The sequence below is a fragment of the Eucyclogobius newberryi genome, unplaced genomic scaffold (assembly GCF_026437365.1).
Source record: "Eucyclogobius newberryi isolate DKJ021-1_F unplaced genomic scaffold, fEucNew1.0.hap1 SCAF_9, whole genome shotgun sequence".
In the NCBI taxonomy this organism is placed as follows: Eukaryota; Metazoa; Chordata; class Actinopteri; order Gobiiformes; family Gobiidae; genus Eucyclogobius; species Eucyclogobius newberryi.
Genome location: NW_027316532.1, coordinates 10,476,576 through 10,495,273, shown reverse-complemented (window position 1 = coordinate 10,495,273; position 18,698 = coordinate 10,476,576). Strand labels below are relative to the sequence as shown.

Here is an 18,698-nt window from a genome sequence, read left to right as displayed (position 1 = left end):
AAAAGCACATTCAATTTGATAAGTTGAATATGACTATAAAAGTGTTCTTTCACAATGATTATACGATATTTACTTATTGTTAAACAGTGAGTGGCTTATCTCTTAAATTGATTCATGTATTTGGAGTGCATGTGCTTGACCAGGCCCATTAGTATGCCAAACATGTGCCTGTAACAGCAGCTGTGGCCTCCATGCCGGTTGTTTAGAGCCAGGCCTCAGCTCCACGTCACACTGGGGGCTAAAAATACCAGTGTGAGCGATAGCGGGACGTCCCAGTGACATGGCAGAAGCTGGTCCGCCGTCTCCCCAGTCTCACCAGTCTCACCAGTCTCACCAGTCTCAAGGAACAATGAAGAGTGTTCTCATTCTCCTGTGTCAGGGGTGAGTGTTTGGAGCTGTTATTGTTTTTTACATCTCAGTATAATGTGTTTGCTTTCTTGGCGTTGTGAAGAATACTATGTGGTTATAATAAGTGGAGTTGTTGCTTCACTCGCCATGACCATGACTGACGCTTTAGGGGTCAAGAAAACATAACAAATACACTGTAGTTGTAAAGGAAGCAGCGTTTTAGTCACATTAGGCCGGAACAACTTTCAACATCATATTCTAATGTTGAGAGGCTCTTTTTGTTTGTGTTGGATGTTCGAGTTAGAGAGATCTCCACCATTGTTTTTTTCCTTTCCTAGACATACAATTACATACATTATTCAAAGTTCAGATTGCATACATATATCAATTGTTTATTCAAATTTGGTTTCAGAACTAGATATTATTATGCCGTTCCTATAAAGAGATTAAAAACACACAGAAAATACACTTAGGGATAAAGCTATGTTCATGTCTAACTGGCTAAGCTAATATTTTATGACTGAACTGATGCAACTGAATATATAAGTAGTTTTATATATATATTTATTCATGTAATTTAACTGCTTAGCTTGGTTGTATTGTATTGTATTTTTTATGCATTTATCATTTATTTAGACCGGGAAAACCCAATGAGAAAAACTCTTTTCGTGGGTTCCCTGTTACAAACAAAATCCAAACACAGGATATCCAAATAAAATCCAATAAAACATTCAATAAAACAATAAATACAATTAACAAATGCGTAAAAACACACTTTCACATACACTATGAGATAAAATCATGTAAAACAAGAATATAAGGCTCGACTAACTGAAAACATGATCTCTTTTCTGCAGATAAACTTCCTTTTACCTGAGCCATGGTGCGTAACGTGGACGACCTGGACTTCTGCCTCTCCTCTCACCCTCAGAGCATTCTGGAGGGCCTCCGCTCCCTCTGCTCTCACCCCAAACTCATCGACGTCACCCTGGTCGCAGGCGGCAGGGACTTCCCCTGTCACCGGGCGGTCCTGGCTCTCTGCAGCACCTACTTTCGCTGCATGTTTTCCGGGGATTTTGTCGAAAGCATCGCCGCTCGTGTGGAGCTCCAAGATGTCGACCCGGACATTCTTTCCCATCTTCTTGACTTTGCCTACACTGGGAAACTCACCATCAACCAAAACAACGTCGAAGGGTTAATCTGTACATCCAGCCAGTTGGAGTTCCAAACAGTGAGGTCCGTCTGCAGTCGATACTTGCAACACCAAATCGATGCCACCAATTGTCTGGGTATTTTAGAGTTTGGAGAGATCCACGGATGTCCTGAGGTCGTAGCGAAGACCTGGGCATTCCTGCTGGAGAATTTTGAAGCGGTGCAACACGGCGAAGAGTTCCTCACGTTAACGAAGGAAAAGCTGACTCAATGCTTGTCAAATGATGGACTGCAAATCCGGTCGGAGTGCACCCGTGTGGAGGCCATATTGAAATGGGTCGGACACTGCTCAGAGTCTAGACTCGGCCATCTTCATGAACTGCTCACATATTGCAGGCTCTCCCTACTCAGTGTGGACTATCTGAAGGACAAGCTGCTGAAGGACGCTCTGGTGCAGGCCTCCTCCATCTGCAGAGAAGCTGTGGAAGGGATTCTCAGAGAGGTCAGTGAGTGCAAACGTTGCCCTCTTCCTAACCCGGGGACACATTTCTCTTTTCTTTGGCCTTCTTTTGATCATCGGAATGGATGAAAGGTCAGATCCTAAGTAAGATGGATAAAGGGCTTGTAATGGCAAAAATAAGGCAAGGAAGCGAGTGATTTAATCAGGCGTTTCTCTCTCTCTGGTACATCACATGATCAGTTCTCCCCCTCGTCCCAGGTCCTCCTTATTTATACACATTAGTCACATGACCCAACACACATGGAAAGTGACCGGTCACTCAGGTACAAAGGGGGAAAAGGAACAGTGGTTTCAGGAAGGAGACAGTGGATAACATTGGCATTAATTCAATTCACGTGTCCTGCTGTCTTTGTCCTAGTGTGAAACAAAACGGGGAACTTCCTGGTCACTTCAGGATGTCCAGACATGTACATTTCCAGGCAAAGAGGGGTTGTGTCAGGCTGTGACTTTGTGTCTTAAAACTAAATAGAATTGAAATAGAATTGAAAATTAAAAAAGGCAAAGGGCCAGATTATATTTTTCCACAACAGGTTCAAAGAAGGTCCCTGGACATAATGATGTGGATGACTGAAATCCACAAACATATTTATTGTCTGAGGCTTGTTCGCTTCAGTTCATCCACAGTCGTTCCGTCGCCATGTGCTTTTTCAGCTGAATCTTTCCATTGAAAATACCATGTAATGATGTAACTTCATGGCGACATTACACATGGCCAATACATCTCAATGAAACCCGGCGTCACAGATTCAGATTCATGCCTGGACACTTTTGCCCTTTCCTTTCCCCTGCAGAAAATGAGCCTGGCCCCTGAGTGCCTGGACAGGGCCGGTTCCCGCAGTCCTCACCAGAATCTTCAGGAGGTGCTGTTTGTGATGGGAGGCCGCGCCCTGGACGACGAAGACGACGAAGACTCGGACGATGAAGACCGCGATCCGAGACTCGAGCGACTCCCGCCCAAAAACTGTGCCTTCTACAACACGAAAACAAGTAACGTGCAATACTGTGACTCTGTCCAAAGAAACGATCACTGTCAGCCAAGAGGGCGCGGTCAGACACTCAATAAAGAGACAGGTCAGATGTGGTTGATCTGTGAGCTCTAGTGTTCATGAAACGTGAGACAATTGCATTCACCCCTGAATTACTGGGCACCACTGCTAAATCTATAATATTGTATTTTATTATATTATATTATACTATTGCAATACATGGCCAGTGCCTTGGCAAAGGTCTATTTTTACAGATTGCTTCAAGTTCACATTTTATCTTTGATTGTTTTCAGAACCAGCCTCAGATCTTTGCTCAATACTTTACATATTGGCTATATCTTACATTACATATTTGTTGAGCAATATACCTAAAACAGATTGTGGGTGTTTTGGGAGGTTGTGTCGACCATTAAATGCAGCGTTGACAGAAAAACAGCTTTTGAGGAATGCGGTCTGGATGTGACAAAACTCTTCTCCCGTCTTAAATGAGCATTTTATTGCACGGAGCTGGAAGAAGCCGTCCGTGGCCACAGTTTTATTATGGAACGATTGTTGTAACGTATTCAAAGATTCTGTGGGAGTTTCATGTCAGCGTTTGCATGCTTGGCTGCCGCGTTGAGAAGTTCTGCCACATTTGCTTTGCTGTTTAAAGCCGGTCATTTTTTACCAATACTACATTTCTCTCTCTTTTCTTCTCTTTTTTAAATCTCGACAGAGCAGTGGCACCAGCTTCCCAATTTTCCCAATCCAAACAAGTGGGGCTACTCCATGGTATCTTTAAACAACGACGTGTATGTTAGTGGTGAGTTTAAACCCTGTCGAGTTAACCCTGTCCTCACTCACACCGACTCATTTCATATTGTCTGCTTATTCTGCCCATTTATTCATTCTCTATCTCTCCTCTGTACATGTGCAAACCATCCCTAATACTGTATATCTCAATATCTTCAGCTCTACCGCCTGTCCACCTCTAATTCCGACACTCTCGCAAGACATGTACTTTGTTTTTTTGGTTTAGGCGGCTCAAGAGGGTCGAACACCAACAGCTGGTCGACCACAGAGACCTGGAAGTACATCACAAGAGAAGCAAAGTGGGTTATTGTGGCCCCGATGCTCCGGCCCCGAACCAACCACACGTCAGCAACGCTCAACGGAGAGATATATGTCATTGGAGGTAAGACAAATAAACAAATAAAGTTACAGTAGATTGTCTGTTTGGGTTGTGTTGCTAAAAATATGTAGACTAAATGAACACGCTTCACTCCCAGATTCTGCAGGAAGAGGGCAACACATCCCTAACCCCTACTGTATGTGCCAACCCCCAAAACAATTAGCAAAAACCTAATCATTTTGCTGCTGGCCTATTCCTCACACATTCGGATTAATATCACTCCAGACTCAACGTTTTGCTGTGCATGTTCCAGTGTGTTTTGTGGTCTTTTTTACAGGAACGACCTCGGATCGCGTTGAAGTGGAACATTACGACCCGTACACTGACTCCTGGGCCCTGACTTGCCCAGCGTTGAAATATGTCACTAATTTCACGGCTACAGCTTGTCAAGGGAAGCTCTATGTGATCGGCTCGTGTGCGGTCAAGTACAATGCTCTGACTATGCAGTGCTACAACCCCGTCATAGGTAAGAGTGCATCTCATTACAGCCACTTAAACGCAATATAAGAAAGAGCCAATTTAAAGGGGTTTAAGGGATTACATAAAATCACTGCAGGATAATCTCTATATAAATTAAAGTATATTTAAAGATGACCTCATGACATTTAAATACAGTGCTATTTGACGAAGCGTGTGAATGGTGCTTTTAAAATTCCAAGTTAGTTGGAAGTAGACAGTAAGTTGACAGTCAATGCAAGTAGCTGACTATAGTATTTTATTTTATTTATTTATTTTATTTATTTTATTTATTTTATTTATTTTATTTATTTTATTTATTTTATTTATTTTATTTATTTTATTTATATTATTTATATTATTTATTTTATTTATTTTATTTATTTTATTTATTTTATTTATTTTATTTATTTTATTTATTTTATTTATTTTATTTATTTTATTCTTTTTTTTAAATTGGGGGGGATATTACATACATTAAGGTTGCTTTTTATTTTTTGTGTTTTGTTCTGGCAGAAAGTGTACTTAGTGAAGAAAAAAAGCTTCTATTGCTCTAAAGTCTAAAGTATTATTTTTTAATGACCACAAATGTCAGAAAAACAACTATGCTATTATAAAGTGTTTTAGCTGGGACATAGTATATATATATTCAATAAAGTCCATTTGGTTTTGAGGTCATCCCAAACTAAATAAATGAGTGTGATGTACTGTACTTTAATGTACTTGAATGTATTGTTGTTGTTGTTGTTGTTGTTTTATGGCGGTTGGCATCCAATTGTTGCATTACCGCCAGACTTTATTCCTCAGACTTTTGACGTTCGGTGCTTCCACCGTACAGCTTTATTCCTTAGGCTTCATTCTATAGGCTTTAATATGTCCACTGATGTCGCCGCTTGGTAGCCGTGCGTCTACGAGACTGGACGAGGAAAGGAGACCACCCCCACCCCCACCTCGTCACTCTGATCACTCTGACTCCCCACAAGCAGACCCCCATCACTCCGACTCCCATTTAGCGCCCTTAGCCTGTTTTCTACATCTGCCCAATCGAGCTCCTTTGTTCCAAGGAATCTCCCTGCAGCTTTAGCAATGATCCTGATCCTTTCAGTTCTGCTTTGAGTCTGAGCAGCACAGTTTACAACATCCACCATAAAGAGTACAAAATCCTCTCTATCCACAACCAGGGTATTCTCATTAATTCTGGAACCTGCACACTTGGGACCTCCACTCTTGAAACCTTCACACTTCTTGGGAGCCACGCTGGCCTTTCTCATTTCGCCCTGGCTGGGAGCAGCGCTGGCTCCTCTCTCTGTATTTACTCTAAACTTGTTACTTGAAACTTTCTTGACTGCATCTGCATAGGATATACCTTGAGAGACCTTTATTTTCTGCACCTCAGCAGCTCTTTTGCTAAACCTGCATCCCCGTAGGCAGAGCTATGTTCTTCCCCACAGTTACAGCACTTCAGTGTTGCACCCACGTCACACTTCCCATACTCGTGATCTCCTGCACATTTACCACACCTTTGCCTCCCTCTACAGACCGCTGCAATATGCCCAAAGCGCTGGCACTTAAAGCAACGCAGGGGCGGCGGAACATATGGCCTAACGTCATGGCACATGAACCCAATGAACACCTTACTAGGCAGGCACCTCCCTTCAAGTGTTACCATTACCGACAAGCTGTCACATCTTACCCTAGACCGGGTCACCTTCAACCGCCTAGCGTCCACCACCTTAGCTCCAGTCAAATTCTCCTTAACTTCATCCACAGACGTCGCCGTAGGGACACCTACGATAACTCCTCTGACCGTGTTTCTTTCAGCATCAGACACAAGAATGTCCTTTCCACCCAGACGTTTAGTTCCAATCGCCTTCCGTTGCTGAGCCGCGTCCTTGCACACGACCAGCAGCGAGCCATCTCTAAGGACACTCGCACTCTTGATCACTCCCACAGCTACAGTTAGGCTCTTTGACAATGCCACTGAATTCCACTCCTTAAAGGATGCACTATCCTGCGCAAGCTTTATGATCACCTTACAGTCTCTGCTCTCACCCCGGACATCAATAGCTTCAGCCTCATCCTGCTGCTCATTCCCAGAACCCTCGGACGAGCTAAGGGACTTTTTACGTTTCCGGGCACGTGCAGCCAGAAAAGGATGCTCCTCCACGCCGTCCAGAACGTCTTCGACCACTGATCCACTCTCCTCCGCCATCTCCTGACCGGGAGATGGCCGGAGACTGGAGAATGTACTTTAATGATGACGTGGTACTTACTGTACTTTAATGATGATGTCGTCCTTACTGTACTTTAAAGATGATGTCGTCCTTACAGACAGCTGGATCAATGTATGTTCACCGTTCATCCCGAAGTACCTCTCCTCTCCTCGCTCCGTGTGCTTGGACGGGGTCATTTATCTGGTCGCTGACAACACCAAGAAAGTCTATTCCTACGACCCTGAAGAAAACATCTGGCAGAAGGTGAGACATTATCCTTTAGATATCCACAACATTTATCCATAATTTTTTAGCATTTTTAGCTTAATCATTGTCTAACTCCTCAACCAATCAATACAAATAAAGTATTCATTGCCAAACCCTGTACCTTTGTGTTTGGAGTTGTTTAAGGGCTGTGGATTTCATTTTTTGTACATTCAGATTTAATAGAGTTAAAACCTTGATTTGATTGAAAATGTGCTTAGTTTTTCATGTTGATTAGACCTACACCATCCACAGAGTTTCATACTGAGTCCTGACAGACACAGCTTTAGTTCTCTGCATCACAATTCCAAAGTACGGCCCTTTAAAGCTTTTAACCGATGACATTTCTGGCCCTGTGTTTCAGTTATTTTCTATGATAACTTTGCTCTGTTACAGTCACACTCTGGCCACCACTATCGCCGCAGCATTGGTCACTCTGTTTTGATCCAAACCAATCACTTGCACACGTCTGGTAAATGTCTGCCTTTCTTGACGCAGGTCCAGCTTCTTCAAATGCTGCATGAGAACGGCGGCCTGGTGGCCCTGGATGATAAACTGTATGTGACTGGGGGCCACTGGAAGGGGATGGAAGGTGACTACGGGGTGGAAGTGGAGATGTACAGCCGCGCCTCCAACTCGTGGGACATCGAGTGCATCCTGCCCCGGATGTGGTTCTACACTGGACTCAGCACCATCTTTCTAGACCCTTCTCAATGGCCTGACGTCTTTCCTCTTGATGCAGACTGACTTTAGAATGACTTTATTATTACCTTGGTCTAATGCAAAAGTATTCATCCCTGGATTTCCCTGTGTCCAGGAATAGTGTCACATGATCCGTGGTTATTCCTGATTGTGTGGGAGAGAAATTAATTTAGCAGCTCAGCGTGTCTTTGTTTATACTTTTTTTTTAGATAGAATTATATCCTTAAACTGTGAAATGTTCGGAGAAATACTTGGTGACTGAGCTAATGTTCCAATCTACTATATTATTTTTGGGAGAGAACATGCTTTTACGTGCTTTATGAATAAATATCTTTGCTCCGACCTTTGTATTTACACTTACACACTGTTACTTTCTTTTGTGTCCAAGTGAAAATGATAAATTATGTTGTGTAGATGTAAAAATAGACCTAGACCTAATATTTCAGCATCATTTATAGTATATAAAAGGCTAACTAATGTACAATAGAGATATTCATGGGTTTCAGAATGATTTATTTTATTTCCATCCATCCATCCATTTTCTTCCACTTGTTCCCTTTCGGGGTTGCGGGTGACTGGAGCCTATCCCAGTGACTTCGGGCCTTAGACGGGGTACACCCTGGACAGTGGCCAACTTGTCACAGGGCCAACACAGAGACATAGACATTACAGACAGTTCACTCTCACATTCATTCACTAGGGCCAATTTAGAGTCACCAATTTTGCCTAACACATGCATGTCTTTGGATGGTGGGAGGAAGCCAGAGAACCCGGAGAGAACCCACGGTAACACGGGGAGAACATGCAGACTCCACCCAGAGAGATCATGTGATGTTGGTCTGGTCCGGGAATCGAACCAACGATCTCCTTTTTGGGAGGCAAGAGCGCTAACCGCCTTTGCCACCGTGCACCCTCTTTATTTTATTTATTTTGTTTATTTTATTTATTTTATTTATTTTATTTATTTTATTTATTTTATTTGTTTTATTTATTTTGATGATCATGAATATCTGTCAAATGATAACATCAGGAGAAGCTTCATCTCAAATCATTAACCCTTCGGAATCCACAGGCCCCAGTGTGAAGTTTGCGTTTCCATGACAATGGGCACGCCAGCATTCTGTTTCCAGGACAACGGACCCCGGAAGTCTGTGGTCGCCTTGGGAACGTCCCCTGGGACCAGAGAGAGCTGCACGGCTTTATAAAGTTTGCCAGCTCAAAAAACATTTACCCTTTTTTTTTGGTCTTCTTTAATTGCAATTACTTTTCTCTTTTCACGTTGTGTTTCTTGTCAAACATTCACTGAACAAAATGCGTGTTCAGTCAGTTTGTGGCATTTTATTGAAGAAACTAAGTGATTTGCAGAAGCTAAGGCCGTTATTCCACACGTTTAGTGCTAAATTGGTTGCTAAGCGTTGATTTTGCGATGGATTCTCAGCGGGAACAAAGCTCAGACTCGCCTCGACTGGAAGCTGTGATTCAGGTCAGTACACATGTCAGTACTTTGTTAGTACTTTGTTAGTACTGTGTGTATTCTTGTCTCTGCAGTGCACAAACAACACTCACAACTATATGACATGCTCTTTAAAATGTCGAGTTTGTTTCTTCATGTCAGGTTTGTAATGGCATTAGTTTGTGTTGATTATAGAAGTGTCACAATCACGTTCATGCTTGTGCGTGTGTGTGCGTGTGCGTGTGCGTGTGTGTGTGTGCGCGCGTGTGTGTGTGTGCGTGCGTGTGTGCGTAAGTGTGTGTGTGTATGTGTGTGTGTGTGTTTGTGTATGTGTGTGTGTGTGTGTGTGTGTGTGTGTTTGTGTATGTGTGTGTGGGTGCGTGTGCGTGTGCGTGTGCGTGTGTGTGTGTGTGTGTGTGTATGTGTGTGTGCGTGTGCGTGTGCGTGTGTGCGTGTGCGTGTGTGTTTATGTGTGTGTGCGTGTGCGTGCGCATGCGTGAGAGTAATTCCATGTCAATTGGATGAAATATGTTGTTTTTGTGCATCATTTTAAGATTCCCTGAAAGATACCGAGTCTTTGTTACTGGATTTGTATCTGTTCCTTTTCGAAAACACATACAGTCATCTTCAACTGCTTGTACATCAAAACAGGAAAGATGGGGATATCAAATGATTGGGTCTGAATGATTACAAGTTGTAGTTACATTCTCATCTGTCATCACAATGATCTTCGGGAGGATTGAGTGACCGTCTGCAGTGGGTATTGTCACTCAAACCCTCCAGGGACAATGGCCATTGAAGACCGGTTCCTGGCAGCTCAACACTCCCTCACCATGGATCATTACCATAAGTCATTAATGCACTAATGCACTAATGGTTCAATTCCTGTGACGTCAGAAGCTGGAGGAGTCGCTTCTCTCTGAGGGCAGTTCTGGAGAGGCTCTGACCCTTCGTGGGACTGACCTGGACTCTAACGTCTCATCGATCCCAGTGTCCAGCCGCATACGTCAGATCATCACCCAGAGCCTGTCTGAGGAGCCCGGGCCCCAGATGGACACGGGGGCCCCACACACCTCTGGTACTGTCCCCTCTCAGCTGTGTGTGTGTGTGTGTAACCACGGTAACAGTGTCACTTCCTTATGCATGATCTGTTTTCAAATCTCAGGCGGCGGCGGCTGCGATGTCAGCGAGCTGGATGACTGCAAGGCCTCGAGGGAGAAGTTTTGTTTGAGCCCCGCAGACTGTGACCGGTCGTTAGTCAAGACGAGCCTCACAAACAGGGTATGAGTGACTTATACTGCACAAGGACACTCACACACTTATACTGCACGGGGACACTCATACACTTATACTGCACAGGGACACTCATACACTTGTACTGCACAAGGACACTCATACACTTATACTGCACAGGGACACTCATACACTTGTACTGCACAAGGACACTCATACACTTATACTGCACAGGGACACTCATACACTTATACTGCACAGGGATACTCATACACTTATACTGCACAGGGACACTCATACACTTATACTGCACAAGGACACTCATACACTTATACTGCACAGGGACACTCATACACTTATACTGCACAAGGACACTCATACACTTATACTGCACAGGGACACTCATATACTTATACTGCACAGGGACACTCATACACTTATACTGCACAAGGACACTCATACACTTATACTGCACAAGGACAGTCATACACTTGTACTGCACAGGGACACTCATACACTTATACTGCACAGGGACACTCATACACTTATACTGCACAAGGACACTCACACACGTATACTGCACAGGGACACTCATACACTTATACTGCACAAGGACACTCATACACTTATACTGCACAGGGACACTCATACACTTATACTGCACAGGGACACTCGCCTGAAGGTCGAAATATAATGGGACAGGAAAAGTATCTCGCTCTATTATGACGTCATTTGAGTATAATCAGTCTTTCATTGGTAAGTGGTTTACACATCTTATATACATTCATATTCAGTACAGATATATCAGCAGTGTTTTCTTACAAAGAGAATGTTTCATACTACACTAATCATTATTAGGCCCGAGCGCCACAAGCTGGCGAGAGGCCTACTAGTTCCGTAAGGCCGTGCAAAGCACGGCTGCGAAAGTGTGCACGAAATCGAGCGCGAATCGCTCGCCCACTTCCAAACACTCACTAACGCACTCCTCCACTCATGCACACCACGTACATACTAATTAGTAGTCGAGAAATGGAACATTACGGTTGTAAACGGGCGAAGCCCGTGCAAAAGTGCACACTAAACGAGCGCTTTACATGGCGGTCGTCATCCCCTTATAAAGCACTTGTTTGCACTAAGTAGCTCACGAATACGTTCCCCATCTCTTGCATGTTCCGTGCATATAAACATGTAATGCAAAAATTTAACATTATTACTGTATAGAGGGCCAAAAACACAAAGTGGGCGGAGCCCACTCAAAATTAACGAAAGTACCCGTCAGTGACCAGGGACCCAGGAAAATGTATAGTGTATGATATTTGAAAAATGGGAAACATTGGGAATATTATTCTTTCTTTCTTTCTTTCTTCTTCTTCTCGGGACCAACCCCCCTATTTTTCACCCAGTGAACATTGACGAAAAGTCACAAAAATGTGCACACCTCTAAAAATCGTGCCTCTCTACATTCTGGCTATTTCCCTTTTCGAAAATCAAATAAGGTTGGCGCGTCTGCGCCCTGAAATCTACCAAAAATGCATTGAGAAATAGGAAAGGACCAAAAAAATTCTGATCGGAGAATCATGAAATTTGGCGCAGAGATAGATGGTGACAAGAGAAGTAAGAAATAATACTTCGGCAACGCAGTCCGCCCAACCAAATGTCGGCCATATTGGTTCAAAAATGGCTAAGCATGACTTCGGAGTGTTTCCAAATGTCGTACTTTTATGAACTCCTCCCAGGGCGTTGGCCCTAAAGAGCTGAAATTTGGTGAAAATGGTGCTGAGGAGTGGGACATCAAAAGTTATTCAAATTACTTTGATACCTGTCACGGTCTCTGTGCGGCAAAGCCGCAAGAATTTAAAACGAAATTGTATTTTGAATGGGCGGCGGCGTGGCAAGGGTCGATCATTGCCGCTTGCGGCTATATTTCATTGTTATTATTATTAGTATTTGTGCTATGCATGGAGCTCAAAGGCCCCACCCACTTAAAGGTTTGCCGTGGTTCCGGAAGTACATTTGTCATTAATTTTTGTCGTAGGGATTTAGAACAATTTTAATATTATTAGTAGAAAATACTGAGGCTAAACAGCGTTTTTTTATATTTAAGTTAGTGGTGCTACATTTAGAGTTAGTTTTCTATATAGTTGCTTGTTACATTTATATAGAAATCTTAGTTGTAAACAATATTTTTTAAAACATAGTTAAATAAATGTGGTGAAATATTGAGATACACTTTCATTTTGCCTGTTCTGCTGTAGCTGTATTTGCTCAGTGGAGACTTTTCTTCAAGACGTGGAACATGCTTATAGTAAACAAGAATGAGAGCTAAAGTAACGATTTGTGACGGAAAAAAAAATGTAATTGAATAGAAAGTGACTATATATAATTAGATTTAAGCTAATGTCTCCTGAAGTATAGTTTACTCTTCTGGGTGAGTGTGTGGCTGCATTGTGGAGTCCTATCGATACATTGTGTGTGTTTTGTTGGTTTTGTTGGTATTAAGAGGCAGCGTTACTGAAGGGTTTCCTTGTGGTGGCCCCGGTTCAGGCCCCGTGCCCCCCATGGCCGCTCCTTCATGCAGTGGCCGCTGTTTTGGGGGAAAAGTAAAGGTCAGCGGCCTCCTCCCCCGAGACGGTAGAAGAACAAGCTCGTTTTTCAGGGCGCACAAAGCCGCCATTCGTGATAACACTGCTTTCATTCTAAAGTCCAGCGAGTCCCTCCGCTTCACTTTCCCCTCAAACTTCATTTAACACCGCCACTAAAAATATGACTCAATTAGCTTTGGAGTTATATATAGCGTATTTATTTTGTTGATATTTTTAGATGTGTGAAAGCCGCTAAACAGAACAAAATATTGGTTTTGCCGACGTCTCGGGGTTCGACCTGAATGAAGAACGATGGAGGCGCTTTGATGAGCTGCTTTGGACCGCGCTGATGTTTGATGTGTAATCAACTGGTTAAAAATAAAATGAAATATTTATAGATCGGTTGACATGAAATGGCACGGCAGCATCAATTTAAGTGGATTCTGATTCAGTTAAGAATCCCACACATGGGGAAATTTCATTGTTGCAACGCAGGTAGATACAGAGGAAAAGGACAGATAACTTATAGGAAATTTTAAAAACACTCTTAATAGAAGAACTCTTATAAACAAAACTCTTATAAACAAAAACTCCTATGGACAAAACCTCTCATTCAACCTTCTTAATAAGGAATGGAGGGGGAAAATAAAGATACAATAAAATAATAAAATAAATAAAAACAGCTAGCGTAAGACAAGATAATACTAATGATAATAATAATGGTAAAATAAACACTCATCAGTTAAATGTGACATTATTGAATGTGAGTACGACAGTAATTGCACATGAATATGACGGTATTGCACATGGTTAAGTCAGTATTGCACATGGTTAAGTCAGTATTGCACATGGTTAAGTCAATATTGCACATGGTTAAGTCAGTATTGCACATGGTTAAGTCAGGATTGCACATGGTTAAGTCAATATTGCACATGGTTAAGTCAGTATTGCACATGGTTAAGTCAATATTGCACATGGTTAAGTCAATATTGCACATGGTTAAGTCAATATTGCACATGGTTAAGTCAATATTGCACATGGTTAAGTCAGTATTGCACATGGTTAAGTCAGTATTGCACATGGTTAAGTCAGTATTGCACATGGTTAAGTCAATATTGCACATGGTTAAGTCAGTATTGCACATGGTTAAAGGCGGTATGGACGATTTTTCGGCGATTTGAGAACGCAGGCGGAAGTGCGCATGCGCACTCCCCCGTGCGGACTGATACAGCACACACGTGTGTTTGTTTATTAGCGCAACGGAGCGAATCGCATCTCTCGTCTCCTGTAGATTTCTGTCCACTTCTGCGTCAGCTCGAACTGTCTTTCTCCGTCTTCATTTTGCCCCGTACACTGAGGGAACTATATTATGATAGATCCATGCGCTTAGGCACGCGGAAACGTGGGGACGAGCCTGACGCGGCTGCAGGTGAGCGATAGGTGCGTTTTATGATTGATACGTGGCAGGACAAATGATTTATCCACGCCACAAGGAAATATGATAAAAAAAATTGCTGAAAAAAATCGTCCATACCACCTTTAAGTCAGTATTGCACGTGTCCAGGGCTGACAGTGTTTGGGTTAGGGTTTTGTTGTGCTTCTTGCATAAAATAAACGTTTGTGAGTATTGTCTTATATTTCTGGGAGTTACATCTGGTCAAACGAGGTGGTTTTGCCCACATGTGGTGCAGTGTGTATATTATGCCATTTAACCCCTGAATTAGTGTTTCTCTAAATCCCTGTAAGGCTTATAACGTCAGCCCGGCCACAGAACGTGTGACAGCTCCACGCTTAGTCCAAATCCCCTTTTTTCTCTGACACGACTTCAGCTGTTTTGTTCTGACAGACGCCGTCACTGCTGCAGCCTGTGGTCTGCTCCCTCACTCACGGTGCTCTCTGGCGCTGACCCCAGTCAATTGCACCTGAACCGGGATAAACCTTGACCCATTTTTGTGTTTGGGACGGCGTGTTGGGGGTGAATTCTGAGCCTTCTGTGTAGCCTTTGGAGTTTTGCCAGCGTGCGCTTTCTCAGACATAGACAGCCTTAGTCCGCTGCCTACACCAATGACTGCACAATACAGCAGTGTGGCAGGCCACGCCATAAAGATAAACTTGTGTTGAATGATTTCTGACACCAGCTGCATTTGCCAGAGGCCTCTGTAATCTTTGGTCCCCGCGGTCTCTGCATTGGGACACTGATACTGAGTCTGTTAGAAAGGATTGTGTTTCTGTCCCTTGGTGCGACCCTCTGTTTTTAGTATTTTTTCCTCCAGGCATCAGGCTTCAAACTGCATAGACTGCTGTTTAATTGGAGCCCCGCCAGAAAGTCTGACTCCCTCAACTATCATGAAATTGTAAAAATTAATTGCCTTCCCCAAGGACTATATGGTCTAAGATTTTTGATGAAAGTTTTCCATTAAACCTTGTGACATGTGACATTGTGCTGCTCGTGTTACCTGACTTTAAAGCCCAGCATTAAGCCCGGCTCTTTTTCAGATGGCACTAGTGTGTAATTCAAAGTGAAGTTTTACATCGAGTACGTGTGTAGGGCTGCCCAGTATTGGAAAAACATGAAAAACGCAATCTTTCTGAAACAACTAAAGCATGTTGTCTATTGAGATAAAAGATGGAATGACAGTATGACATTGTTTTTCCACCACATATTTAGATAAATGAAAGTTTAAATACAGTCCCAGAGGAGTATACACTTACAAAAATCTGGCAAAAATGTAAAATTAATGCAGAAAAATGGGCTATACCATATTATTTTAGTACCAAAAGAAGCATGATAGAAGTGGTTCAAAATGAAAAGGAAAAGAAGTAACTACTATTCAATAAAGCAGTATTTTGCACTGGAAATCCCGGGTTTTGTTTGTATGATTATTTTAGGGTCGCTGTGGTGTTAAACCTTTGGGAAATCCTGGTCTAGAGAAGATTATTATTCAATTATTTATTGGGCTGTTGCACTCTATAAGCTTTACAACTCTTTAGTCACATATTTATTATCAACTTGTGATATTGTATGATGTAACACTCACAGCCTCTGTCCCCAGAACCAGAGAATTCAGAGTAGATCCCCCTGCGCACCCCTTTTACTCATCATTTCCTCATCCCTATTGTGTAACTGCAGCCGTGATGATACAAAAACAGCTTTCACAATCAGCTGGGCTTTCACAGAGTCAGCAGGACTCGGGGGGGACACCAGGGGGAGAGTGTTGTGGACACAGGACTCGGGGGGGACACCAGGGGGAGAGTGTTGTGGACGCAGGACTCGGGGGGGACACCAGGGGGAGAGTGTTGTGGAAGCAGGACTCGGGGGGGACACCAGGGGGAGAGTGTTGTGGACGCAGGACTCGGGGGGGACACCAGGGGGAGAGTGTTGTGGACGCAGGACTCGGGGGGGACACCAGGGGGAGAGTGTTGTGGAAGCAGGACTCGGGGGGGACACCAGGGGGAGAGTGTTGTGGACGCAGGACTCAAGGGGGACACCAGGGGAAGAGTGTTGTGGAAGCAGGACTCGGGGGGGACACCAGGGGGAGAGTGTTGTGGATGCAGGACTGGGGGGGGACACCAGAGGGAGAGTGTTGTGGAAGCAGGACTCGGGGGGGACACCAGGGGGAGAGTGTTGTGGAAGCAGGACTCAAGGGGGACACCAGGGGAAGAGTGTTGTGGAAGCAGGACTCGGGGGGGACACCAGGGGGAGAGTGTTGTGGACGCAGGACTCGGGGGGACACCAGGGGGAGAGTGTTGTGGAAGCAGGGATCAGGGGGGGACACCAGGGGGAGAGTGTTGTGGACGCAGGACTGGGGGGGACACCAGGGGGAGAGTGTTGTGGAAGCTGGACTCGGGGGGACATCAGGGGGAGAGTGTTGTGGACGCAGGACTCGGGGGGGACACCAGGGGGAGAGTGTTGTGGACGCAGGGATCAGGGGGGACACCAGGGGGAGAATGTTGTGGACGCAGGACTCGGGGGGGACACCAGGGGGAGAGTGTTGTGGAAGCAGGGATCGGGGGGGGACACCAGGGGGAGAGTGCTGTGGAAGCAGGACTCGGGGGGGACACCAGGGGGAGAATGTTGTGGACGCAGGACTCGGGGGGGACACCAGGGGGAGAGTGTTGTGGAAGCAGAACTCGGGGGGGACACCAGGGGGAGAGTGTTGTGGAAGCAGGACTCGGGGGGGACACCAGGGGGAGAGTGTTGTGGAAGCAGGGGTCGGGGGGGGACACCAGGGGGAGAGTGTTGTGGACGCAGGGATCAGGGGGGGACACCAGGGGGAGAGTGTTGTGGACGCAGGGATCAGGGGGGACACCAGGGGGAGAGTGTTGTGGAAGCAGGGATCAGGGGGGGACACCAGGGGGAGAGTGTTGTGGACGCAGGGATCAGGGGGGACACCAGGGGGAGAGTGTTGTGGACGCAGGGATCAGGGGGGACACCAGGGGGAGAGTGTTGTGGAAGCAGGGATCAGGGGGGACACCAGGGGGAGAGTGTTGTGGAAGCAGGGGTCGGGGGGGGACACCAGGGGGAGAGTGTTGTGGAAGCAGGACTCGGGGGGGACACCAGGGGGAGAATGTTGTGGACGCAGGACTCGGGGGGGACACCAGGGGGAGAGTGTTGTGGAAGCAGGGATCAGGCGGGGACACCAGGGGGAGAGTGTTGTGGACGCAGGGATCAGGGGGGACACCAGGGGGAGAGTGTTGTGGAAGCAGGGATCAGGGGGGACACCAGGGGGAGAGTGTTGTGGAAGCAGGGGTCGGGGGGGACACCAGGGGGAGAGTGTTGTGGAAGCAGGGATCAGGATAGTAAGTTTGGGGCAGCTTGGGGGCGATGCACATCCGCTCCAGCTGTGTTTAGGAATCTGACAGATAGTGCACTCCATTAATTCGGTTTATTAAGCCTCTGGGTCCAGGCCAAAGGGAAATGTTTGCAGCTGTAACCCTTCACATGCTGGACCAGCACTCCTGACCAGATGGAACATTTGCAAAACAATAGCAACTTTTGATATATTCAATTGCAGGTAATGAACAAGATTCTGCATATTTTCATATATTTCTAAATCTTTGGAGATGGGTTATATTAGTGATCATAACTTGGTAACTTTATGAACATGATTTGGATGTACCACATGAGCGAGGCAGCGAGCGCTGGCCCAGACTCCAAAGTGCTGCACTTGAGCCTTGAAAGCTATTCTCTTGTTGCTCGTTGGCAATTGAATCAAAGCAGAGATTATCCCTTGATGTTGTTTGAAATATTTATCAAAAGAGACAATACGAGGAGTGGCACAAATCATAAATATCAAGAAATATAAAAGGCTAATTTGAAGCACATTTATAAAATGGTCGAGTAAGTATTTCACTTTGGAAACACAAGCTGAGCTCGAGAAACGGATACGTGGGAATAAAAAAGGGAAACAGTCCTCGTCACCATATGGAGGCATAAAACATGCCCTGGGCTTTTTCTCATTCCTCATGTCGTCCTGAACATTGTTACAAAATTGCTGTGGATGACCTCAATCAAACTGAGACTGGACAAAGGCTCATTTAGCAGAGAGTGATTGTGCTGAAGCCCATCAGAACCAGAGGGTTGTACAGTGAGGCCCATAAACCCCCTAAACCCCAGA

General features: G+C 44.7%; 1 protein-coding gene across 1 annotated transcript; it reads left to right on the top strand.

The window, feature by feature from the left end:
* The first annotated feature begins 271 nt into the window (after positions 1-271).
* On the top strand, positions 272-8,143 carry klhl30 (kelch-like family member 30). Its single transcript, XM_072438850.1, has 8 exons — positions 272-381; positions 1,206-2,002; positions 2,812-3,007; positions 3,722-3,808; positions 4,025-4,180; positions 4,455-4,643; positions 6,965-7,110; positions 7,609-8,143. Exons 2-8 carry the CDS (start codon positions 1,229-1,231, stop codon positions 7,855-7,857), a joined length of 1,797 nt encoding a protein of 598 aa, XP_072294951.1. The 5' UTR covers positions 272-381; positions 1,206-1,228; the 3' UTR covers positions 7,858-8,143.
* The last annotated feature ends 10,555 nt before the right edge of the window (positions 8,144-18,698 follow it).

Excerpts from the sequence above, each read along its gene's own strand:
- klhl30 (XM_072438850.1), top strand. The coding sequence starts at position 1,229 with ATGGTGCGTAACGTGGACGACCTGGACTTCTGCCTCTCCTCTCACCCT. Across the intron at positions 2,003-2,811 it reads TGGAAGGGATTCTCAGAGAG|AAAATGAGCCTGGCCCCTGA; the intron begins GTCAGTGAGTGC and ends TTTCCCCTGCAG. Across the intron at positions 7,111-7,608 it reads AAGAAAACATCTGGCAGAAG|GTCCAGCTTCTTCAAATGCT; the intron begins GTGAGACATTAT and ends TTCTTGACGCAG.